At 40.1% G+C, this 26,076-nt stretch overlaps 1 protein-coding gene across 1 annotated transcript in view; it reads right to left on the bottom strand.

The window, feature by feature from the left end:
* Positions 1 to 5,260: 5,260 nt before the first annotated feature.
* ELP2 (elongator acetyltransferase complex subunit 2) overlaps positions 5,261 to 26,076 on the bottom strand; it is a 171,806-nt gene continuing 150,990 nt past the window's right edge. The window contains exons 19-22 of the mRNA XM_040353517.1: positions 21,277 to 21,401; positions 17,196 to 17,338; positions 15,578 to 15,682; positions 5,261 to 5,948 (exon numbers count right to left, since the gene is read on the bottom strand). Coding sequence (XP_040209451.1) covers positions 5,786 to 5,948; positions 15,578 to 15,682; positions 17,196 to 17,338; positions 21,277 to 21,401 — 536 coding nt within the window. The 3' untranslated portion in view covers positions 5,261 to 5,785. The remainder of the gene's footprint in view (positions 5,949 to 15,577; positions 15,683 to 17,195; positions 17,339 to 21,276; positions 21,402 to 26,076) is intronic.

The following is a 26,076-nucleotide window of genomic DNA, read 5'->3' as shown; positions in this document are numbered from 1 at the left end:
AATGGTTTTGGTTTTCCTATAGTCCCCGTTGGGATGAAGTTGGTCCGGATGAAGTTGGTCCGTGTTGGCCTTGTCCTTTAGTTTCCTCCAGATTCAGATGTTGTGTTCCGGTTGGAAGGTTCCCGGCAGCCGCGGAGATGTCTATTTGGACTTTCGGTTCCTGTTTACACTAATTCGCATGAAGAAAGAGGAATAGGTTACCTCAGACAGTCCCTTATATAGATTACGGTCTGGGAGGGGCTACGCTGGCCCAGGGACTGCTGGGAAGGGTAGTTCTTTGAATTTTTTCTTTTAAGTTACAATAAATGTTTACTGTATTTCTGCTATGGGCATTATTAAAGAAAGATAATGCATAAGATACTCGCCTCCTGTCTTCATATAATCAATATTTTCCGTCACAAGCTAGGAAAATCTCGAATTATATGTATATCCTTTTTATTATTCTGTAGATGAATTGCTGAATTATTCTATCAACTATATATTTGCCTAGTGAGGAATCAAATTCATTTGTTACCGAAAGTCATTACAGCTTGTTCAATTGATTAACATATAATAAGGAATGTAGTATTCTATACAATTTAATTGATTCCAGCTTACTCTAATTATTTGATTTATAAACCTATGCTAATGAGCTATATATATATTGACCTATGTGCATAGCCAGTTGTAGGTATGTCGCTGTGAAGAAGGGCAATTATCCATGTCAGCCCAAAACGTCACCTTATATATACCTGGTATTTGATGCAATATTTATTCTTCAAATAAACCTTTTTTGTGCAGCAATCCTTTTTCATAATTATATATATATATATATATTAATATATATATATATATATATATATATATATATATATATATATATATATATATATATATTATCACTCACTGGGGTCTTTTTGGACTTTTTATGATTTACATGTTTGCACGATTAGACATAGCGCTGTTTATTTTCACCAAGTTCAGCATTTTATTTGCACATTTGGATTTTTTACTTACTTAGTCTTATGCAGCGTACACATGATAATTTTTCGGCTTGTAAAAAACAAAGTTTTTCAGCCCCTAAGTTTTTTTCAACTTTATCATTAAATTGATGTTGCCTACACACGATAGTGAAAACAAAAAAATGCTCTAGCAAAGCGCGGTGAAGTACAACACGTACGACGGCACTATAAAGGGGAAGTTCCATGCGGATGACGCCACCCTTGGGGCTGCTTTTGCGTTTGTAAAAGACGATTCGCACTTTTCTGTCTGTTACAGCGTGATGAATGTGCTTAGTGCATTACGCACTGTAGTTTTACTAGAACGAGCGCTCCCGTCTCATAACTTGCTTCTGAGCATGCGTGTTTTTTTTTACGTCGTTTAAGCCCACACACGATCATTTTTTACAACCTGAAAAACTAGATGATTTAAAAACGTCGTTAACCACTTAAGCCCCGGACCAAAATGCTGCCTAAAGACCCAAGGGGTTTTTACAGTTCAGGACTGCGTCGCTTTAACAGACAATTGCGTGGTCGTGCGACGTGGCTCCCAAACAAAATTGGCGTCTTTTTTTCCCCACAAATAGAGCTTTCTTTTGGTGGTATTTGATCACCTCTGCGGTTTTTATTTTTTGCGCTATAAACAAAACTAGAGCGACAATTTTGAAAAAAATGCTATATTTTTTACTTTTTGCTATAATAAATATCCCCCAAAAACATATATAACATTTTTTTCCCCTCAGTTTAGGCCGATACGTATTCTTCTACCTATTTTTGGTAAAAAAAAATCGCAATAATCGTTTATCGGTTGGTTTGCGCAAAATTTATAGTGTTTACAAAATAGGGCATAGTTTTTTTGCATTTTTATTTTTTAAATTTTTTTTACTACTAATGGCGGCGATCAGCGATTTTTTTCGTGACTGCGACATTATGGCGGACACTTCGGACAATTTTGACACATTTTTGGGACAATTGTCATTTTCACAGCAAAAAATGCATTTAAATTGCATTCTTTATTGTGAAAATGACAGTTTGCAGTTTGGGAGTTAACCACAGAGGGCGCTGTAGGAGTTAGGGTTTACTTTGTGTGTGTTTACTAGTGTAGGGGGGTGTGGCTGTAGGAATGACGTCATCGATCGTGTCTTCCCTATAAAGGGAATGACGCGATCGATGCGCCGACACAGTGAAGCACGGGGAAGCCGTGTTTACACACGGCTCTCCCCGTTCTTCAGCTCCGGGGAGCGATCGCGACGGAGCGTCTCGCTCCTGAAGCCACGGGGACCGCCGCATGTACGGGGGGGGTCCCGATCGGACCCCCGACCCACGTCAAGCAGGGCACGTATATATACGTACATGTGCCTGCCTGTGCCATTCTGCTGACGTATATGTACATGAGGCGGTCCTTAAGTGGTTAAAAAATGCGCATGTTCAAATTTTTTTTTTGTTGTTTTTCAGAACCCAAAAAATGATGTGAAGCCCACACACGATCATTTTAAATTACATTTTTTAAAAAAACTACGTTTTTTAGAAGCCGAAAAATGATCATGTGTAAGCGGCATTACACAAGGTTTTTTTTCTTTTTTTTATAAATGCATTTTACACTGCTATCTGTAAGATATTTGCACTTTTAAATGTTAGACTCTGCGCTACATCAGATTTGCCAATTACACAGAAGTCTTTGTTTATGGGGACATTAGGTTAGCTGCGAGTTCCCCTACTATCTATGGGTGGTGAGTGCATCTTTCTAGATTATAAATAGCATTTTAACATGAAGCACCTTGACATGATTCATCACTTCAGTTTAATGTTAATTAAGCTGTATGGGGGAAATATGCAAGAAGCTTTAGGTTATATGATCGATTGATATATTACAGTCATTTTGAGCCTGTAATAAATGAAGTGTGCAGTCCATTTCTTTTGGAATATCTAGTGACACAGAGGCACATTGGAAAGGAAGTGCCAGTGCTGGGGTAAAGTTAGGTAGATAGATCTGTCCTGCAGCAGCAAATTTACTTGCCTAATTTGATCTTAAAATAACTTGAGGGAGGCCAAGAGTTAAACATGACAATGGCAGTGGGTTGGACACAGCCATCATAGCAAATAAAATGATCAAGGTAAAATCCCCAACTTGTTTTTTTAAACCCCACATCAATCTCACAGGAGTAATATATTTCCTAGTTGTAAGGCTGGCTAGAGTTCCCCATAATATCAATGCATTGTAAGGCTTGCTAGAGTTCCCCCATAATATCAATGCTTGTATGAGATGTATCCTTTAACTCAGAACCGTTAAAAGTAATTACACAGAAGCCAGGAACAACCTTGCAAAATGTTATTATGTACTGAGCAGAGAACAATAACCTAGAAAAGGCGCAATAAAAACAAGGTTTAGTTGGTCACACAGAAAATAGACTGCCATGTTTTACAAACATTGTATAATTGTGACGTACTGTATTGCTTGTATAACCTAATTCCTTAAATAAGATTGGCTGAGCTAAGGGCGTTCCTTTTCCTGTATGTTTTGATTAGGTACAGGGCGCACAAAAATTCCCTGATGCATCAGAGAGCTCCATACATCCAGAAGTCCTAAAAGCCCGGGTCCAGTTGAACCACCAATCTTACACTAGGAATAAGGCAGATCTGAACCCTTTCAACTAAAAGGAAACTGACTACTTGGTATGATCCGAAAATGTGAATACTTTATTGGCTGCATAATAAAATCCAATGGTAGGGCAGGTGTACATGCTTCAGCTAGAAAGACTTAGTCATGGTGCTATGGCTTAGGCTTTCTAGCTGAAATATGTAATCCTGTCCTTCCATTGGATTGTTTTATGTAGCCAATAAGTATTTACATTATTAAAATAATACCGATGAGCCAACTTTTTTGTTGGACAGACAACTTGTGACGTGTGATGTTTCTATAGCTTGAGCACTAGCAATGCAGTCCTGGCAGTCCAGACAGATGCTCTTCATGTGCATGTTGTGCAGATCTGAACCCTTAATTTAGGGGGGAATAAAAAGTGCGCTGTTGCTGTATTAGGCCATTTAAAAAGGAGAAGTATAGTCAAAGCTCATTTGGCTGTACCTACCCTGTGGATCACAAGAGTGCATTTTCAACTGACAGCGGGCAAAAGTCTGCTGATGTCACAGAGCCAGTCCAGGCTCTTGCAAGATTGTGTCAATGGGGTCGCTGAGAGCCTGAGCCAGCCTCTCCCGCCCCCCTGCACAATCGAGAGCACCAGTGAGTGCGGGGGGCAGAACAGAGAGCGCCAGGGGACTAATGCTGCATCCACCTAGGTAAGTAGGATGATAAAAGAAAAAACATCCCCATACTTCTCTTTTAATTGTCTTCACATGGTGATGTAGGTGTTGAGTTCACAAGCACAATTCAATAGAGGTAGCGGAGTAATGGCTCTTATGAAAAATTCAAAATGTAACATTTTCTTATATCTAAAATTAAAGTATATGATTTTTGATAGGTCTGAATGTTAGTGGTGATGTCCCATCATTTTTACCCATCTTTGAGATATTTTGCTTGGTATGTTTTTGTCGAATAGCCCTATTAATTGAGGGGAGTCAATACAGACAATGTATACATAACCTAATTTTTTTTATAGTGGCCACAAAGAGCTTGTAGCGCCACTCCAACCTAGAGGCTTCAGGCTCCCCCTGGCAATACTGAGAACAAGCGAGCAGAGTCTGAGTGCACTCATCCAGAAGTGTAGGTAAACCGAAGAAAAGATGCGGCTCAAACTGACAAGATGTAGTCACAGTGTATGGCCCTCAACTGGCAGTGCTCTGGCAACACACTGATGCGTTTTACCCCAACCACTGCAGCAGTGCTAGCTGAAGCCAAACACCATGACTACATCGGGTCAGTTTATTATACATGTATGGACAATGGTTTTACTCTTCCCTCCAGGGCACCGTCACATGGTACAGTGCATATTGCCACACTGAGCTAAAATGCAAAATGTTCTCTTGTCCTTCCATGGGCAATGCAACTTAATGCTGCTAATGTGAACTGACCCTTATACCACTGATTATTGCTTGAGTTTAATGGCTTGAGATGGTCTTCTCTTAATCTTATCTGCCATATTTTTCAAATCCAGTCATTTAGAGCATATAGGTCAAACCTCAAACCACAGTATAGGAAGGATGATCAAACTTTATCATGGCAGGTAACAGGACTCTGGCCTGCAGAGTGGTCATCTATCAATAATCCAAAAATAGAAGCAGTTTCACATTAACCTGAATAGCACATTTTTAAAAACTAAAACCAGAGATGTTTTTACACTTAAAGTTTAATATGTAGATGATGCATATAAAATAATAAAATTAACATATCCTTTAAAGAACAACTCCAGGCAACAAGTGAAATCAATAAGTGAATTTTATGTGGTCCAATGTTTCTTGCTCCTAGATCTTCATATGTACTGTTGGGTAGGGGTGAGCTCTCTATTCCATAATTATATTATGTTAAATGTCCAATCTCTTTGATCCCAAGTAGGAATTTTAGGGTGGATGGAATCAGGATAAATAGCCTGCATTTTTTTTGCCAGCAACTGGTTGTTCTGGAATTGCTGGTAACAAGAACTTTTTTTATTTTTATTTGCCTTTTTAATTGAATTGAATTGTACCTCAATAAATATTTCCAGCTGTTGACTGTTCTATAAATTATTACTCTTCCCTCCACATAGAGCTCTCAAAAACCCCGTGACTGTATATAGCATTCAGCTTCTTTGAAGCCATATTCTTTCAGTACCAAGATTGCTCTTTCGTAAAATTATGTTACCAACTATAAAGGACCTCTACAAAGAGAATATACTCCTGTTAACATTGAATATCTTAATGACATGATCTGCTCCACAGCTTGCCAGCTGCAACCATTCAGCATTGTCCAGATCATCATGTCCAGCACGACCCGGTTTGCTTCTCCAACAGACTTGCTTGACAGTCAGTGTGTGACAAAGGCTAAAAGAGATATAACAGAATAAGGAGAGGATCTGTGTGACAACAGTAAAATGTCAGACTCAGCTGGGCTGCAAGATTCAAATACCATCTTATATCTAATTAGTGTACTTTATCTCACTACTGCCAACTGAGAGAAATTGACTTGTCACAACCTGCAGGTATTAAATATGCTGAAATTGCCAGGGTTATTAACAACATTAATGACATTTTATACATTCTCTTGTCAATAATTTAAACTGCAAACTCATCTTCAAGTTTAAATTTCAACACATTAGTGTCAGGTCACACATCTCAATTATAGTCTAATGATTTTGGGGGATGCTTCTCTGATGGCACTTTTAAAGCAATCTGCACTTGTGTGAATGAAACTCCAAATTTAGGAGAAAATACAAATATTACATGCGTTTCATTTTTCCAAAGATGTGAATTTCATTAACTTTGCCTATGCCCCGAGTCTCAGTGATGTAAAAGATATATATGCCAAATTTCAGGAAGATTGGATAATATTAAGGGGTTGCAGACATTGATCACTTTTATCACAAACTAGTGACATTTCTAACATTGAACTAAGTGTACAAAAGAAGAAGAAAAAATAAATAAAAATTTCATATAAAAATAAAACATTACAAAGCTCATCACTGAAATCAATAAGACAGTTATACTGGAAGACTCATCCCCATCATCACAAGCACCTAGTGACAGCAATGAAAAAATTACTTTCAAGTCCTAGATTAAAACCTCTTGATCAGACACTCACGTCTACTTGGGATCAAGAACAGCTATCTATTTGACAATCAAGTACTTCATTTATAGCAACTGCAAACAGCCTTGGCCACAATGTTTAAAAAATTTCCATATCTCCAGCTACCGTTTACTGAATTCGGGCCATCAATAGAAGTAAAATGGCAAAGAAAATCAAAGAGTCACTCTTTGAAAATCCTCCTCATTTGGTCTTGCATTGGGATAGTAAACTGTTGCCCTCAGTTTCCCATGGGAATGTCAAAACTTTGGAAGATAGAGTTGCAGTTCTAGTGACTGGCAAAGATTTTGAGCATTTGCTTGGCGTACCTGTTGCCCTGAAAGGTGAGCAGATGAAAATATGACTAAAAATTTAGAAACCAAACATGAAAAGAAAAAGGAAGCGATACAAGGGTAAAAACATGGTTTTTGAAGCAAAAGACCTGAGCCATTTCGTTACTGGGATCCACGTGACAGAATACTGCATTGATTCTCTAAGAAGCCATGTGAATGCTCTTAAGGTTGTCAATGATACCGCAGAAAGAGGAATTGCTTTGATAAAAAAGTATAACGAATCGGTCAGGGATGAACAACAAAAGTCATTCTTGTTCAGGGTAGTCGAGCGTCACAGAAAAGTCGTCACCAATCGAACAAAACAAGGGATTGCATCGTTCAAAGTTGATTAACCACTTCCCGACGGCCGTACGACTTTGTACGGCCGCAGGGTGGCTCTACTTCTCTGGGAGGCCGTGTTTTTACGGCCGCCCCTTTTCGCGTTCCCCGCGCGCGCTCCCGAGCGCGCAGCGGGGAACTGCTGTGCTGGCCGTGTCCCTTGGACACAGCCAGTCACAGATCGCCGTGAACAGCCAATCGGAGCGGCCGTTTCCTAGGCGATCTGTGCGGCCAATGAGAGACGATCTCATATGTTTACATATGAGATCATCTCTCATTCCCGGCTCTCGCAGACAGCGGTGCTGTCAGGGGAGAGAGGAGACGGATCTGTGTCTCTTGTACATAGAGACACAGATCGGTCACCCCCCCCGTCACCCCCCTTCCCCCACAGTTAGAACACACCCAGGATACACATTTAACCCCTTCCTCACCCCCCTAGTGTAAACCCCTTCCCTGCCAGTCACATTTATACAGTAATTAGTGCATATTTATAGCACTGATTGCAGTATAAATGTGAATGGCGCCAAAATGTGTCAAAAGTGTCCGATGTGTCCGCCATAACGTTGCAGTCCCAATAAAAATCGCAGATCGCCGCCATTTCTAGTAAAAAAAAAAATTTATACAGTAATTAGTGCAATATTTATAGCACTGATTGCAGTATAAATGTGAATGGCGCCAAAAATGTGTCAAAAGTGTCCGATGTGTCCGCCATAACGTCGCAGTCCCAATAAAAATCGCAGATCGCCGCCATTTCTAGTAAAAAAAAAAAAAATAATAATAATAATTCTGTCCCTTATTTTGTAGGCGCTATAACTTTTGCGCAAACCAGTCGCTTATTGCGATTTTTTTTTTTTTTTTTTACTAAAATATGTAGAATACGTATCGGCCTAGACTGAGGATAAAAAAAAAAAATGTAAAAAAAAAAAAATTGAGCTATTTATTATAGCAAACAAGTAAAAAATTTTTTTTTTTTTCAAAATTGTCGCTCTATTTTTGTTTATAGCGCAAAAAATAAAAACCGCAGAGGTGATCAAATACCACCAAAAGAAAGCTCTATTTGTGGGGAAAAAAGGACGTTAATTTTGTTTGGGAGCCACATCGCACGACCGCGCAATTGTCAGTTAAAGCGACGCAGTGCCGAATCGCAAAAAGTCCTCTGGTCAGGAAGGGGTTTAAGTGCCCAGTAAGGAAGTGGTTAATATAACACATGTTTTGCCTATCATATTACCTATTAATCTTAGTGTGTTAATAGTATTTTAAGTTTGTGATTTCTAGTTTTCCCAATAAAAGTAATTAACATTGAAAAATCTTATTTTTTGTCTACTTTTACAAAACAGATCAAAGTGTGCAACCTCTAAATATTTTCCAATCTTCTTGAAATTTAGCATATATATCTTTTACATCACTGAAACTCGGGGCGTAAGCAAAGTCTGCAAAATGTTTAGTTTAAACGAAAACGAAACACCCTAATATATATATATATATTTTAATTGGAATTTATGCAGCTATAATGCTATACTGGTAATGGCAGCGATCAGCAACTTATAGTGCGACGGGTAATCTGGCGCTAGCATACAATATCTGGAAGGGTCGCTGACACTGACATTGCTAGAGACACTAATACAGTGATAATACTGTATTAATGACACTGGCTTCGAAGGGGTTAACATCTAGGTGCAAACAAGGAGTTAACTGTGTGCCTAACAATGCGTAGTGTGTAATATGTGCTGCTTTTACATTCTGATCTGGCTGCTTCAGGGAGAAGAAACAGTCAGTAGAAAACCATGTTTTTACCCTTGTATCGCTTCCTTTTTCTTTTCAGGTTTGGTTTCTAAATTTTTAGTCATATTTTCATCTGCTCACCTTTCAGGGCAACAGGTACGCCAAGCAAATGCTCAAAATCTTTGCCAGTCACTAGAACTGCAACTCTATCTTCCAAAGTTTTGACATTCCCATGGGAAACTGAGGGCAACAGTTTACTATCTCAGCTCTCTGCTCTCTCCTCACTCATTGGAGTGCGGAGCTGTGGAGGGGGCGGGGGTGGCCAGCTTAGACGAGCAGCGGCCCGCTGAGAGGTTGAGCGGGGTGTCAGTCCAGGCACCTGGCGGATCCAGACTTCGTGGTCGGGATGACGCGGTGCTTGGACCGATGTCTGTGATGTCAGCAGAGAGCGGATTTCAGTCCGCTCTCTGCTGAAAACAGGTCATAGGAGTGCTAAACAAATTGCACTTCTGTGATCCATAGAAGAAGTCCAGCCAAATGAGCTTTAGCTAGACTTTTACTTTAAGCCAGCGCCAAGACCCGATCACATGACTGGACTGCCCATAGATTAGCTAAGTATACACATCTTTCCTTTAAAGGGCAGTTAGCATAGTGCTTAGAATGGGGATGGGAGTAAGTTTAAGTTTAGTTAAAATAGTTTAGTTAAAATTTTGACCAGACTTCTACTTTAACCACTTACGGACCACACATTGTGGTACAGTGGTACTTTGAAGCTAGCTGCCATAACTCCGGTTCCACTTCTTCAGCGGGTGGTCCGCTTTCAGAAAAAAAGTTGTCTCTGTGGCGGATTTGCCGCAAGATCACTTTTATTGGTGGAGGTGATTGTGTCCTCTTCCGTGTTAGGTATGGAGCCGAGTGAGGGGAAGATCACCCCCACTCGGCCCCATTCAATTGCAGGGTGGAAGCAACGTCAAAATGTCACTTCCGCCCATAGCTTTTAAAAGGGACATATTTTTTTTTTATTGCATTTTAGTGTAAATATGAGATCTGAGGTCTTTTCACCCCAGATCTCCTATTAAAAAGGTTCTGCCATGCTTTTTTTCTATTATAAGGGATGTATAAATTCCTTGTAATAAAAAAAAAGTGTCAATTTTATTCCTAAGGAAAAGTGTAAAAAAACAAAACAAAAAGTAAAATGAAAAAAAAAAAACTAAAAAAAAAACATCCTGCAGAGCTTGCGTGAAGAAGCCAACGCATGCGTGAGTAGCGCCGGCATATGAAAACGGTGTTCAAACCACACGTGAGGTATTGCCGCAATCGTCAGAGTGAGAGCAATAATTCTATCCCTAGACCTCCTCTGTAACTCAAAACATGCAACCTGTAGAATTTTTTAAAATGCATATGGAGATTTTTAAGGATAAAAGTTTGTCGACATTCCACGACCGGGTGCAATTTAGAAGTGTTGTATATCAATTTACTCGGTGTAAGATCATTTTTTTAAATATTTAACCACTTGACAACTGGGCACTTAAACACCCTTAATAACCAGACCAATTTTCAGCTTTCGGTGCTCTCACATTTTGAATGACAATAACTCAGTCATACAACACTGTAACCAAATGAAATTTTTGTCCTTTTTTTCCCACAAATAGAGCTTTCTTTTGGTGGTATTTGATCACCTCTGTGGTTTTTATTTTTTCCGCTAATAATGAAAAAAGAACGAAAATTTTGTAAAAAAATGATTTTTTTTTTCATTTCTATTATAAAATTTTGCAAAAAATGAATTTTTCTTCATAAATTTGGCCTAAAATGTATACTGCTACATATCTTTGGTTAAAAAAAAAAAAAATTGGGTTATTATTTAGTCTGGGTGAAAGTTATAGGGTCTACAAGCTATGGTACCAATTACTGAAAATTTATCAATTTGATCACATCTGAAGTACTGACGGCCTTTCTCATTTCTTGAGACCCTAACATGCCAGAAAAGTACAAATACCCCCTAAATGACCCCTTTTTGGAAAGAAGACATTCCAAGGTATTTAGAAAGAGGCATGGTGAGTTTTTGAAGTTGTAATTTTTTCCCACAATTCTTTGCAAATCAAGGTTTTTTTATTTTTATTTTTTTTTCCACAAAAGTTTCATATTAGCAGGTTATTTCTCGCACACAGCATATTCATACCACAAAATACACCCCAAAACACATTCTGCTATTCCTCCCGAGTATGGCGATACCACATGTGTGAGACTTTTACACAGCGTGGCCACATAGAGAGGCCCGACATGCAGGGAGCACCATCAGGCGTTCTGGAGCACCCAGACCAGTTCTGACATTTCTCTCCTACATGTAAAAATCATCATTTATTTGCTAGAAAATTACATAGAACCCCAAAACATTATATATGCTTTTTTAGCAAAGACCCTAGAGAATACAATGGCGGTCGTTGCAACTTTTTATCGCGCATGGTATTTGCACAGCAATTTTTCGAACGCATTTTTTTGGGAAATAAAACAGTTTTGTGCTTTTTAAAAAAAAAAACATTAAAGTTAGCCCAATGTTTTTGCATAATATGAAAGATGAAGTTACGCCGAGTAAATAGATACCCACATGTCACCCTTCAATATTGCACACGCTTGTGGAATGGCGCCAAACTTCGCTACTTAAAAATCCCCATAGGCGACGTTTTTAAATGTTTTACTGGTTACATGTTTTTAGTTACAGAGGAGGTCTGGGGCCAAAATGATTGCTCTCGCTCTAACGTTTGCAGCGATACCCCACGTGTGGTTTGAACACCGTTTTCATATGTGGGCGGGACTTACGTGCACATTTCGGCTTCTGTATACGAGCATGCGCGGGAACAGGGGGCGCTTTAAATATTAATTTTTTATTTTTATTGTTCATTTTACTTTATTTATTTTAGTTTGACACGTTTTTCCCCCAAAATAAATGTTTTGATCACTTTTATTCCAATTACAAGGAATGGAAACATCCCTTGTAATAGGAATATAGCATGACAGGTCCTCTTTACAGTGAGATGTGGGGTCAATAAGACCCCACATCTCACCTCTAGGCTGGGAAGCCTGAAAAAAAACAAAAAAAAAAAAAACGATCCTGGCTTCGATCGCAGCGGTGAGTCAGAAGAAGCACCGGAGGGCGAAGGGAGTGGGGACGTCCACTTTTGCCTCCCGTAAGAACGATCAAGAGGCGGAACAGCCGCCATGATCGTTCTTATGGTGTAGAGAATCGCTGGCTGAAAAAAATGATATCTGAATGATGCCTGTAGCTGCAGGCATCATTTAGATATCCCTGCACAAAGTCAAGGACCTCATATGACGTGGGCGGGAAGTGGTTAAAACACATTTTTTTCCCCAGAGTATTTTCTGGGTATTGCAGAGTATTGGCCGGGGTATTGCAAAGTATTGGTGTTGGGGTATTGCAGAGTATTGGTGTTGGGGTATTGCAGAGTATTGGCCGGGGTATTGCAGAGTATTGGTGCGGGGGTATTGCAAAGTATTGGTGCGGGGGTATTGCAAAGTATTGGTGCGGGGGGTATTGCAAAGTATTGGTGTGGGGGTATTGCAAAGTATTGGTGTGGGGGTATTGCAAAGTATTGGCGCGGGGGTATTGCAAAGTATTGGCCGGGGGTATTGCAAAGTATTGGTGCGGGGGTATTGCAGAGTATTGTGTGGGGGGTATTGCAGAGTATTGTGTGGGGGGTATTGCAGAGTATTGTGTGGGGGAGTATTGCAGAGTATTGTGTGGGGGGTATTGCAGAGTATTGTGTGGGGGGTATTGCAGAGTATTGTGTGGGGCAGAGTATTGTGTGGGGGTATTGCAGAGTATGGTGCGGAGGGTATTGCAGAGTATGGTGCGGGAGGTATTGCAGAGTATTGGTGCGGGGGTATTGCAAAGTATTGGTGCGGGGGTATTGCAAAGTATTGGTGCGGGGGTATTGCAGAGTATGGTGCGGGGGGTATTGCAGAGTATTGTGTGGGGGGGTATTGCAGAGTATTGTGCGGGGGGTATTGCAGAGTATTGCGCGGGGGGTATTGCAGAGTATTGCGCGGGGGTATTGCAGAGTATTGCGCGGGGGGTATTGCAGAGTATTGCGCGGGGGGTATTTCAGAGTATTGCGCGGGGGTACTGCAGAGTATTGCGCAAGGGGTACTGCAGAGTATTGCGCAAGGGGTACTGCAGAGTATTGCGCGGGGGTATTGCAGAGTATTGCGCGGGGGTATTGCAGAGTATCGCGTGGGGTTTTTGCAGAGTATCGCGCAGGGTTTTTGCAGAGTATCGCGCTGGGTTTTTGCAGAGTATTGCGCAGGGTTTTTGCAGAGTATTGCGCGGGGTTTTTGCAGAGTATTGCGCGGGGGTTTTGCAGAGTATTGCGCGGGGTTTTTGCAGAGTATTGCGCGGGGTTTTTGCAGAGTATTGCGCGGGGTTTTTGCAGAGTATTGCGCGGGGTTTTTGCAGAGTATTGCGCGGGGTTTTTGCAGAGTATTGCGCGGGGGTTTTGCAGAGTATTGCGCGGGGGGTATTGCAGATTATTGCGCAGGGGGTATTGCAGAGTAATTGCGCAGGGAAGGCAGAGCATTGCAGAGTATTGCACAGGGAAGGCAGAGTATTGCAGGGGTTAATGCAGGGATGGCTGAGCAGGGATGGATGGATCTGTGACTGCAATAGTCACAGATCCATCCCACACTGCTGCTGCCATCCGCGCTCTCCTCTCACACTGTACCGATCGGTACAGCGAGAGGAGGGAGGAACCGGCGTCATCAAATGACGCCGGTTTGTTTACCTGTGATCGCGCCGTCATTGGACGGCGCGATCACATGGTAAAAGACCGCGGTTGTCGGTCAATTACCGAGATCTGTGTAGCGCCGGGTCTCATAGACCCGGCGCGCACAGAATTTTCAGTGTGCGCGCCCGAGGCGGCGCGCATTACTGCTTCTGGTGGGCGCCGTTAAATAACGGCGACCCCCAGTTAAGCAACCACCTTGCCGCCGTTATATGACGGCGGCTGGTGGTTAAGTGGTTAAAACAAATTGGGCTAACTTTACTGCTGCCTTATTTTTTTTATAAAAAAAGTGTATTTTTTTCCAAACAAATTGTGCTTGTAAGACCGCTGTGCAAATACGGTGTGATAGAAAGTATTGCAATGACTGCCATTTTATTCTCTAGGGTGTTAGAAAAAAAATATATAAAATGTTTGAGGGTTCCAAGTTATTTTCTTGCAAAAAAAAAAATTAAATCTTAAAGTGGTTAATGTTGACACATTGTGTTTTTTTTTTTTAATAAAAAAACACATGGTATAAAAAGTTGATTGGATTGTTAGCGAGTTTGGTTCATCTGAAGCAATCTCCGTGATCAGCTTTAGGCTTCAAAAGAAGGATAAGAGGCTCATGGGGAATAAGCAAATTAAAAAACATGCCCAAACAATACCAAGAGAGATTAAACCATCAACCAACCCACAAAAAGAGGGATAAACACACAGTAAGCTAGCTTGGATATTAAAACGAAAACATATTTAGTAAAGCTTTGCAATATATGCACATTTTTAATGGTTTACCCCTTTAAAAAGACTGTAAGCACAGAATACCTGTGATCTGCTAAAAATCCAGTATGCTTCTTTATATGAGATCTCAGAACAGAAAACACACTGTGTTGTCAACCAAACCTACACGGCTGTCCCAATCTATAGATATCCATCTATCACCTACCTCTATATGTCCTATTCCAAATGCATATATTATGTTCTTTCAGAGCAAAACAATACTGCTGGCTCCAGAGAGTCTGCCCACAGTATGTGCACAGGAACCTGGAAGAAAGGGCTCTTGGGAGACGTGGTTTTAGGGTGCCATTACATCAGTAGGAACTGACCTAAAGCAACTATACTGTAAGAATTTTACAAGTCTAGTGATGACTCAAGGAGTAATACAAAACAATTGTCTCTACAGGAATAAGGTAAGATAAAAAATAATTTAGAGAGGATAGGGAGGTTTGGGTGTGATTTTTGGGTGATACCTGGATATGCTTTAGGGCCCTTTAACAAAGGCAGACCGACCAGGTCTGCCTGTCAGTTTTTCAGGCAGACTATCGGACCCTCCAGTTGCCTCTATGGAGTGGCGTCGATCTGATCTGATCCGGTCCACTAAAAACAGACAGATGGGGATCATTTCCCATCCGTTTAGCAGATCGGGTGGCAGTTGGGTGTAAATTGACAGGCGGGCCATTTACATCTGACCGCCCATAGTGGAGAGCAGTCTGTGTCATCCGTCAGTGGGGATCAGTGGAAAGATTCCCCTGAGCAGGCAGACTTCAACAGAGCCCACCATGTATGGAAGGCCTCTAAAAATGATGAAAATAAATGTGCTTTGGCTACTTTCTTTTTTATGTTTTGTCAGATAAACCAAAAAGACTTTAATGTAGCTGTATGATAGAGAGATGTGTTCTCTAAAACAGTATCATCACAATATAAGGGGAACAAACACATACTAACCTTTGATCCATCTCATAACTTTTCATCCAGTCATTTTCTGTAATACCACTTTTCCATTTGTACAGAAGAATCTTCCCACATTCTAATCCAACAGCAATAATATAACTATAAAAATATATATATATATATATAAAAATCTGTTTGACACCTGAACATGTTGTTATTAAGAATATTTCCTATAAAATAATAATAAAAATAAAAAACATTCAAAACTACCAAAAATCAAAAATACAACTTTGGGGATTAAAGTAAATTAGTATTTGCCAGCCCTGAAATAGTCCAACAGATTTTACCTCTCTTGCAAGAGAAACCACATATTGGTTGGCATTCCCCCCAACAAAATAACTAGGCATTTAGGCACACGAATAACACTAGGGTGAACTTGGAGCAAAATATTCTCTAAGAAGGGTAATTCAACTGTTCCGCTCTATATACAAATTCCCATACGTCAATGATGCACTGCTTTCCAAAGGGCTAAGGGGATGCCACTATTCTCCTCTGTTGTGTGTTGTAAAATCAGGGTGGCCATATTAAACCTCACTGATCAATGGTCAAAAAACAGGGATGACCTTCTTTCCTGGCAAGCATAACTGAACCCAGACAAGCAGAAAAATGCCTAACTTTTAACCACTTGCCGACCGCTGCACGACGATATACGTTGGCAGAATGGCACAGCTGGGCTTAGCAACGTATGGGTACGTCGCCTTTAAGACGTGGCATTGTCATCAATAAACACTTATTGTGATTTTTTTTTACCAAAAATATGTAGAAGAATACGTATCGGCCTGTTTTTTCTTTTATATATTTGTGGGGGATATTTATTATAGCAAAAAGTAAAAAAAAAATATTCATTTTTTTCAAAATTGTTGCTCTTTTTTTGTTTATAGCGCAAAAAATAAAAACTGCAGGAGGTAATCAAATACCACCAAAAGAAAGCTCTATCTGTATGGAAAAAAGGACGTTTGTTTGGGAGCCATGTCGCACGACCACGCAATTGTCAGTTAAATCTACGCAGTGCCGAATCGCAAAAAGGGTCTGGTCTTTGGGCAGCCAAATGGTCCGGGGCTGAAGTGATTAATGAAAAGACATCCCTCATTCGTTGTTGGTGGTAATGTACATGGTGGAATATATTAGAATACAAATAATTCATCTATGCAGCAGGTGCACGTCCAGTTCAATATCCTGTGACATCAGTAGTCAAATGGCATGAGGTCCCTACTAATTAGGTTGACTTTTCGTATCAAATGTGTGCCAATTTAATTATATATGTGCATGTATATACAATCTCTCTCAGTTAACAAGATAACTAAATAATTAGTTTACATTCTAAGCACACTATGAATGTGAGCTTTGCTGTGTTGTAGTAACACAACACCGGTCTGCAAGAAAGCTCACTGAGATTGGTCTTATCTCTCTCCTCATCATAGGCAGGCCCAGAACCTTTCTATCATACCCTTTGCTATCATTTACTTGCTGGAAATGATTGTCAATTATTACCATAAAATGACAGATTCTTTTTAAATCCATCTGTTATTACAAAAAAAAAAAAAAAAAAATGAATACATATTTTAAGAAAAAGATGCCACAGAAAACAAGTGCAAACCATACACACTCTTACCTTCCAAGAGAAGCAAGTGCTTTGTTGACACCAACAGCTGTGACAGAATCTCCCACATCTAGAAGAGTAGAGCAAGGCTTGACAGAAGCACAGTTGTGGTCATCCTGAGTGTCAAACACCTGACAGTCACCCCACACAATAACCTGAAAGATATTTTTGCAGAAACTTTAGATTTAAAGGCCAAGGAAATTTAAATTTCTTGCTACTGCAAGGTTTAACTACCTGCCCACTACAGTGCAACTACAGTGTGCTAAAACGTAAGCCTAGCACAGACTGCTAAATGAAAAAAAGCATATTGACCGCTCATGTCGGAGCTGTTGTACCAACAATCTGATGTTAGTAAAACGATCTCCCCTGCTGTTCTATTGTGTTATGACAAGGGGATGTGACAACGCTCCGCCCCACCACTACCAATAGAAGACTCCGGTTAGGAGTCAATCGGCTGACCTCTTTCGGGCCATCCGCATTCGACAGAAGCTGGCGGAAGCTTTTTGTAATTGCCTGTATAACCGGATTCATACAAAGTAAGGGAGGGTTAGGAAACTGCTGCAGTGAGTTGAGGGATGTGCTGCTCCTCTCTCTTTGTTCAATTAGACTGGGATGTGTTTTGACTAGGGATGATAATTAATGGTGTTGCAGAGAGCCCGTACCTAGCTATACTGGCTGGCTGGGAAGCCTGGGCCACAAAACTGGCTGCACAGAAATACAGCCCTCCAGGTGGTAAATAATGTGATATATACAACATTTATCCACTTGCCTGGAATCTAGTAAAGTGTAAACAAAAAATTAAAAAATAATTATTCAAGCATGAAAGGCAATATATATATAAAAACTGAGAGGGTCCAACTTGTCTGAAATAACTGACCCTCTCAGTTATTATATACTGTATATTGCCTTTCATGCTTGAGAATAAATCATTAAAAGGCTACCATTACTTTTAAGTCTTCAAAGCAAAAGTATCCTGAAGCACAGAGGTGCACAAACAAATTGACACTTTCTTCTAGTCCCTTTAACAGAGTACTGAAGAAGATGTACTAGTTACAATTTAATGTTGTGAACAAGACATATGGGAACTTTGGAGCTCAGTTTTAGAGTAAAGGAAAGGAAAAGGATAATATTGCCCACAGCACCTTGTCAGCTTTAGCTGGCCCTAGAAATATGCCAGCTGCAATATCTTTGGATGATATCAGCAAAACATAAATCTCTTTTCCTTCCAGTTGTGTTTAATCTTTTTTTAAAGTTTCTATATATGTACAGAATTTTATTATAAAATAAACATTTTTATCTGAAGAAATTTGATACAATTTTACTGCTTGGATCTATGGAGCCATTATGATTTTTTTTTTTTTTTTTTTTTTTTTTTTTTTAAGGACAATGCCCTTTTTCCTGATATATTTACACCATTTATATATAAATACTGTATAAGATTGCCCTTGCAGGTCTTTTTTGTAACTTGAATTACAAGTGAGAGTAGACATACATTGTAGTAGAGTGTGAGATGTAGTAGATAGGTACCCATCTTGGGTAACAAAACATACAAGGATACACATATACTTGGCTATAACAGGAGTAAGCAGGGTGGTACAAGCCCCCCCCCCCCCCCCGGCACTACCCTGCCCTGGAGAGGGCAGATCAGGTGAAGCAGAAGCAAGGTCGGTAACATAACTTAAAAACTCTAGTAATAAAATAGTGTGTCTCGCCCAACAAACGTTGGAAAGTGGGTATCTTATGCATAAGTAACAAATTAGATATAAGTCAAGGGCTGGGATGATGATAGCCCCTCCATGTGTTAGGTAGTCAGGCTCTTCCTACCCCCATGCGAGGTGCAATATAGGCAGAGATAATCGTTTGAGGACGAAACCCACCACCGTTTATCACTTCCAATTGTCTAATTTTTTTGTAGGAAGGAGTTAATTTGCTCCGACTGTTTGCACTTTTCATTGGCAGGCAGCTTAAGAGGCCTTATTAGACAATTCCTAGGATTAAGAGAAAAGAATGATTCAAATGTTTTCTTAATCTGTTCCTGGTACTCTGTGTTAGAAATAATGGCAAAGTTCATGCGCCAAGTAGATCTTTGGGGGGGGGGGGGGGGGTAATCAAGTGTGATGGTTACAGGTACATGGTCTGACCAAGTGATCAGTCCTATGGTAGCCTGTGGGATGGACTGGAGAACAATTTCATGCACCAGGAAGAGGTCAATCCTTGAATAGGACCTTTGTGCTGCAAAATAGAATATATAGTCCCTCTCTGAGTGGTGTAAGCAACGCCATGGGTCATAGAGGTCCGGAGATAGGATCAGGGAGGAGAGGGCTGTGGATATTTTTTGGAGGGGACTGGAAGAGTCCAGGGACGTCATTGAAGATGAGAAGATAAGATTCTTTTTTTAGGGGGGGGTGGTTGCAATTTGACTATGATGATTTTAAAGAAATGTCTATGCTTAGTGTTGGGGGGCATATATGTTGGCTAACACTAGAGGGAAGTTATTGATAGAGGCAGATAGCATTAGATATCGACCCAACGGGTCGATATCTAAGTGGTGAAGCTGGAATGCTACTGAACTACGAATGGCAATCAAAACTCCTGTGCTCTTTTTAGATGCATTGGCCAAGAATTGATGGGGGAAGAGTCTGTGTTGGCAGGTGGGAGCTTTAGTAGCAAAACGAGCCAGCAAGACTGTAATCCTTGAAGTGTCATTTATTGGTACATCAGAGTGACAATAAAACAATAATGTCGATACGTTTCGGCAATAGCCTTAGTCTTAGCTATTGCCGAAACACGTCATATCTATTGTTTTATTGTCACTCTGATGTACCAATAAACGACACCTCAATGATTACAGTCTTTCGGCTCTTCTTACTACTGTTGCATTCGAGTGTGTTGGGACACATCGAGCTTCGGCACCTGTGAGTGGACCTGGTGTATGGATTGGGTTGTCCCTGCAGAGAGCGCTGTTACTTTTGTTCTTTCCAGATGGGAGCTTTAGTGTGGGCAAAATGTGTCTCTTGCATACACATGTCTTATGTAACAGAATATAAACACACTGATGTATATATTCAACATCAGTAATACAGGCAATGATAAAGAACAGATCCCGTTCTTAGCTCGCATCATAACAGGGGGTGAGAGTAACTGTGTGGGAAAGCCAGGCTTCCAAGTTGACCTTAAGCAGTATGAGTCTCCTATGGAATTAAGCCTGACAGTAGATTTAGATTTAAATCTAGAACGGAAATGACCTTTGGGTTTTGCAATCAGAAGGTTCCCAATGTTGCAGTGGTTAATCCGATATGTTGCAGCATTTGAGGAGGGGGTAGGGACAAGACCCTAGGTTGTGGAGCTGCTTGAAACCCTCTTTCAGAGACATAATAGCCACTTGTTGACTTTGATGAGTAACTAGTAACTTGGTTGGGAAGCCCCATTTGTAGGTCATTTTGTCCTCTTGCATGACCTTAGTGACAGGGGAAAATTCCCCCCTCCTTTGCGTGGTGGCTGCTGAGAGGTCTTCATAGAGTGACAATCCTACATATGGAGGAGAAAGTATGCGAGCATTCCTGGCGGCTCCAAGTAACTGGTCTTACATGCGATAATAATGCATACGGGCCAGGACATCCCTGGGGACTGTGTCAGGGAGATATGCTTGTGGAGAGGGAGAGTGGCCGCTTCCCGCTGCGCCATATTGGCTTGCTGTGTACTGCAGCTTCATGAAGAAGTCCATTAGGTGGTGGGGAGCCTGTGTCTGTGGATTCCTTTGGGTCATACGCCGTTATCCAGGAGTCTTTCACTCACTAGCAGAGGGGAAATCAGCAGGCCGAAATGCTGAGAGCCACGTCTGTCACCCAGTGAAGCCGAGGAGGCAGGAGTCAAGGGGCCATGCTACTCGGTGGCCAGAACATGTCCCCGTAATTTGAATGTTTTTATTGTAATGTGTTTATTGTACCGGTTTTGTCCTCTGTTTTTCTATGCAAGATTTTATTTTATTTTTTTTAAATACTATGCTAAAAAAAATAACATTCCTTTTTTTCGAAATTTGAGAAATCAGGAGATGTGCTTCTCATTTACATTCAGTAATGTGTTAAATACATACCTTTTTGTCTCTGCTTCCTGTAACAAAAAACTTGCTGTCTGTAGTCCAATCACATGACCAAATTATTCGACTATGTACAGATGTATCTTTGTTGGTGCTGGCTTGTAATATGAAATGTGGTTCAGCTTTAGAGGAAAAAAATAAAAAAGCATACGAAAGGTCACATTCATTATCAAACAAGCAAATACAAACCTTCCATAAGTAAGCCAGAACAATGATATTAATGTAAGACTGGATTTTAATACTCTTTATTGGGATTGTAATATTTTAATATTCTTTCTCAGGCCCAGGTGTGACCATTTATCCTTAAAGTTATTGTAAACTATCGCCTTGTAAAACAACCTATTCAATTTAAAATAGAAATTAAAAGGCAAAATATTTGTGTAAATTTAAATCTATTCTGTTCTCAGCTTTATAAGAGCTGGGGGAGGAGACGCAATAGTACAGTTCCAGTGAATGGCTGTGCATATGGTGCATGTCAGGAAAAGCCTGATCATTGGAGAGCCGGCTGAGTTCTTAGCATAACAAGAGAATGGACCAAGGTGTGTTCCTCCTGCTTGGTGTGCTCAGTTTCTAATAGGAAAGCAGAGGGACTGGCAGGGACAGCAGGGATTTCACATAAAGCAAGCAATACAAAGAGAACAGGATACTTTTTGATACAAGTACATATCAGAAATATGAAATGGTGGGGTAACAAACGCTTTAAATGTCTGCCTTTAGTTAGGGATAGCAAAGCCAGAGAAATTGTAAAGCATAAGAGGATTATTGCAAAGTTTTTGCACACCACCACAGTTTAATAAAACTAAATTTGCAACAGTGAAGTTTAATCAGGTGCTTTATTTAATAACAGATAGAATTATGTGGAATGCAGAGAATAAAAACTAAAATAGAACAGAATTTTACCTGAACTGGCAAAATTTGCACATTGACATGTGAGTTCTGACAAAAGCAAGTAGTAAAAAAATGAGATTTTTGTCGCAATTTTTTTTGTTAACATTTTATTTTTCTTGAAGTCAAATGAGGACACAAGAATTTTGAAATTGTTAGACAATTGAGTTATACATCAGTGACAGCTAAACTTGTTCAACTTCCTCCCATAGAGAGGATATTGCACACTCTACTACAGTGCAGCCGACATCAACTAAAAAGCTGTCAGTTATCAGATTCAAAGAGTAGAAAAATGGATACATGCAGTTAGAAAAAATATTTCAAGCATAAAAGAAAAAGGGATAAATGAATAATTACTTCCTTATCCAGGATCATCAATAGAAAGACGGTATCTGTAGATTAAGCCCATTTATACCAGGGTACATTTTTCAATGCTGGAATATTGGCCCTTTATTTACCCAGCACCATTTATTAAGTGCACTGGATAAATAGCTGTTGGATGGCCAATTCGCCGGGTGAACGCTGTGTACTGAGCCGTCATTAGACAGAGCCAATACTCCAATCTCCTACACATATTAACTGCAATACAGTTCCTTGTTTCCATGTACTGTATATTAAAGTAGTATTTATTTTTACCAACAGGTAAGCTTATTTATTTTACCTACAGTAAGCTTTATTATATCTCCTAAACATGCACCGTTTAGGAGATATTCTAGCGAGCAGTAGCCGGTGACATCACCAGCGCTGTAAAGGGACAGTTTACCTGTGCCGATGCATCAGAGCTGTGGGCCGCAGCTGAGACTCCTGCATGCATGTGCGGGAGTAACATCACCGTGGCTCTGCCAATCAAGCGACTGCAGCCCGCGAACCTGGAAGGAAGACCGGGTGAAGATGGAAGCCTCTGCAGTGGTCACAGCACAAAACAGGAGGGCTTCATCGCATACTAGAGCATTATGACATTAAAGGGGTTGTAAAGGTAAAAAATGTTTTCCCTAAATAGCTTCCTTTACCTTAGTGCAGTCCTCCTGCACTTACCTCATCCTTCGATTTTGCTTTTAAATGTCCTTATTTCTTCTGTCTGTGACTCCACACAGTAATCCTTGGTGTGGAGAAAGCATCTTGAGGGAAGAGGGGGCGAGCAGGATGCCCAATAACACACAGCTCCTTTCTCTATCTGCAAAGTAGAGAGCGTCCTGACCCTCCTGCTCGCCCCCTCCCCCTCAAGAGGCTTTCTCCACACTAGGGAGAAAGCCTTGCATTACTGTGTGTAGTTACAGACAGAAGTACAGGAAGTGAGGATTTCTCAGAAGAAATAAGGACATTTAAAAGCAAAATCGAAGGATGACTTAAGTGAAAGAGAACTGCACTAAGGTAAAAGGAAGCTATTCAGGGAAAATCATTTACCTTTACAACCCCTTTAAGTTGGGGTGGGGGGAGCTTTTTTTTTACTACTGCTTACCTCCCTTATCCTGCACACATGAAAACAATTTTCACAAGCTCCGTGTATAACTTCCTCAGTACCAGCATCATTTTTAATTTCCAAAACATTGTGGCAAAAAAAAAAAAAAAAAAAAAAAAAAAAAAAAAATATCACCTTGGGGGTGTCTACTTTTCCAAAAAATGGTTCATTTCGAGTTTTTTCATACTATTTTGGCATTTTCATTTTACGAGAAAGTAGGATAAAACATTGTTTTTCCTTTTAATAGTTAAAAAAAAAAAAAAAAAAAAAAAACAGTGGTTATTAAATACCATCAAAAGAAAGCTCTGTCACAAAATGATAAAACAAAATTTGGGTACAGTGTTGCACGATGGAGTAATTGTCAAACTATCATAGCGCTGAAAAATTAAAAGTGGCCTGTTAATGTAGGGTATCACAGGCTGGTACTTAAGTCCTGAAGGGCCAATGTTTTTTTGTGCACAGACCAAAATCTCAAAATGAGAAGTACCGTAAATTACTAAAGAGTGATCGTACAAAATAAGCTCTCATCAATTTCACAGCCCCAAAAGTTGGTAAATGGAACAGTAGAGACGAGATGACACTAAAAGGTAAAAGGTACAGTCAGAGCCTAGGACACAGACAATATTTAGTGAGGATCTTTATAGCAATCCATGATAGTGAAGCTAGGGACACTAGTGTAATGTGTATGCCCAAAGAGACTTTTACTCTCAAAATGACAATTCAATAAGATGTTCTTTAAATGCATCTTTTACATTCTAGGTGTATACCCAAGGTGATCTACAGTGCAGAAAATTATTTGATCCCCTGCAGATTTTGTAAGTTTGCCCACTTACAAAGAAATTAAGGGTCTATAATTTTAATCATAGGTGTATTTCGAATGAGAGAGATAACTAGGAACTAAAAATCCACAAAAGGCACATAATACAAAATGTTATAAATTGAGTGGCAGTTCAGTGAGCAAAATAAGTATTTGATCCCCTACCAATCAACAATAATTCTGGCTCCCACAGCCTGGCTACAGTATGTGCGCATGTGGTACACAGATTAGTCCTGTCAATTTAAGAAGGCGTTCCTAATGACAACTCGTTATGTGTAGAAGAGTTACCTTTCCACAGAGTGTCTCTTTCATTCAAACCTTTACCATCATGTGCAAGACCGAAAAACTGTCAAAGGATGTCAGGGACAAGATTTTAGACCTGCACAAGGCTGGAGTTGGCTACAAGACCATCAGCAAGAAGCTTGGTGAGAAGGAGACAACTGTTGGAGCGATTATTCCCAAATAAAGGAAATACAAAATAACCATCAATCGTCCTTGGTCTGGAGCGCCATGCAAGATTTTGCCTCATGGGGTAAGGATGATCATGAGAAAAGTGAAGGATTGGGAGAAAGTGCTGTGGTCAGATGAGACCAAAATTGAGCTCTTTGGAATTAACTCAAGTAGCTGTGTTTGGAGGAAGAAAAATGCTGACACCATCCCTACAGTCAATTACAGAGGTGGAAACATTATGCTTGGAGCTGTTTCTCTGCTAAAAGGTACAAACCAATGTTGTCGCATTGAGGGGCCAATGGACGGGGCTATATATTGTAAAAGTCTTGGATTAGAACCTTCTTCCCTCAGCCAGAACACTGAAGAATCATGGATGTGTCTTCCAGAAAAACAATGACCCAAAACATACCACCAAGGCAACAAAGGAGTGGCTCAAGAAGAAGCACAAAACGGTCATGGAGTGGCCTAGTCAGTCTCCAGACCTTAATCCTATTGAAAATTTATGGAGGGAGCTGAAACTTTTTGTCAAGCGACAGCCAAGAAACCTTAAGGTTTTAGAGAAGATCTATAAAGAAAAGTGGACCTCAGATGTGTGCAAACCCGGCAACCAACTACAAGAAATCGCTCATCTCTGCTTGCCAACAAGGGTTTCTCCACAAAGTACCAAGTCATGTTTTGCTTGGGGACCAAATACTTATTTTACTCACTGAAGACTGCATCAGTTTAAACATTTGATAGGTTTTCTATTTTCTATTGTGAAAAAAATATGGGTTTATGGGATTTGCAAATCATTGAATTCTGTTTTTATATAGATTTTTTTTATATAGATTTGACACAGCTTCTAAATTTTTTTGGAGTTGGCTTTGTACAATATATAAAAAATAGAACAGAAATAACAGCAACATTATTAAAAACGTTTCAATGAAAACCTGGGGTGGGTTAGTGTTGGGTATAAATTCATAAGGATAATCAAAAATATAATTATAGAAACCATGTTCGCTTCCACCAATACTTATCCCTGCATGATCTCCTTATGATAACCATGGGTACACTGGTATGAGTCACAGGGCAAAATTTCTCATTATTGAAAATCCTTGACTTTTTGTGCTTAACCACTTCAGCCCCGGGAAAGATTTTACCCCCTTCCTGACCAGAGCACTTTTTACAATTTGGCACTGCGTCGCTT

This window comes from Rana temporaria, chromosome 5, assembly GCF_905171775.1.
Source record: "Rana temporaria chromosome 5, aRanTem1.1, whole genome shotgun sequence".
NCBI classification, from domain to species: Eukaryota; Metazoa; Chordata; class Amphibia; order Anura; family Ranidae; genus Rana; species Rana temporaria.
This window is presented reverse-complemented; position numbering and strand designations above follow the sequence as displayed.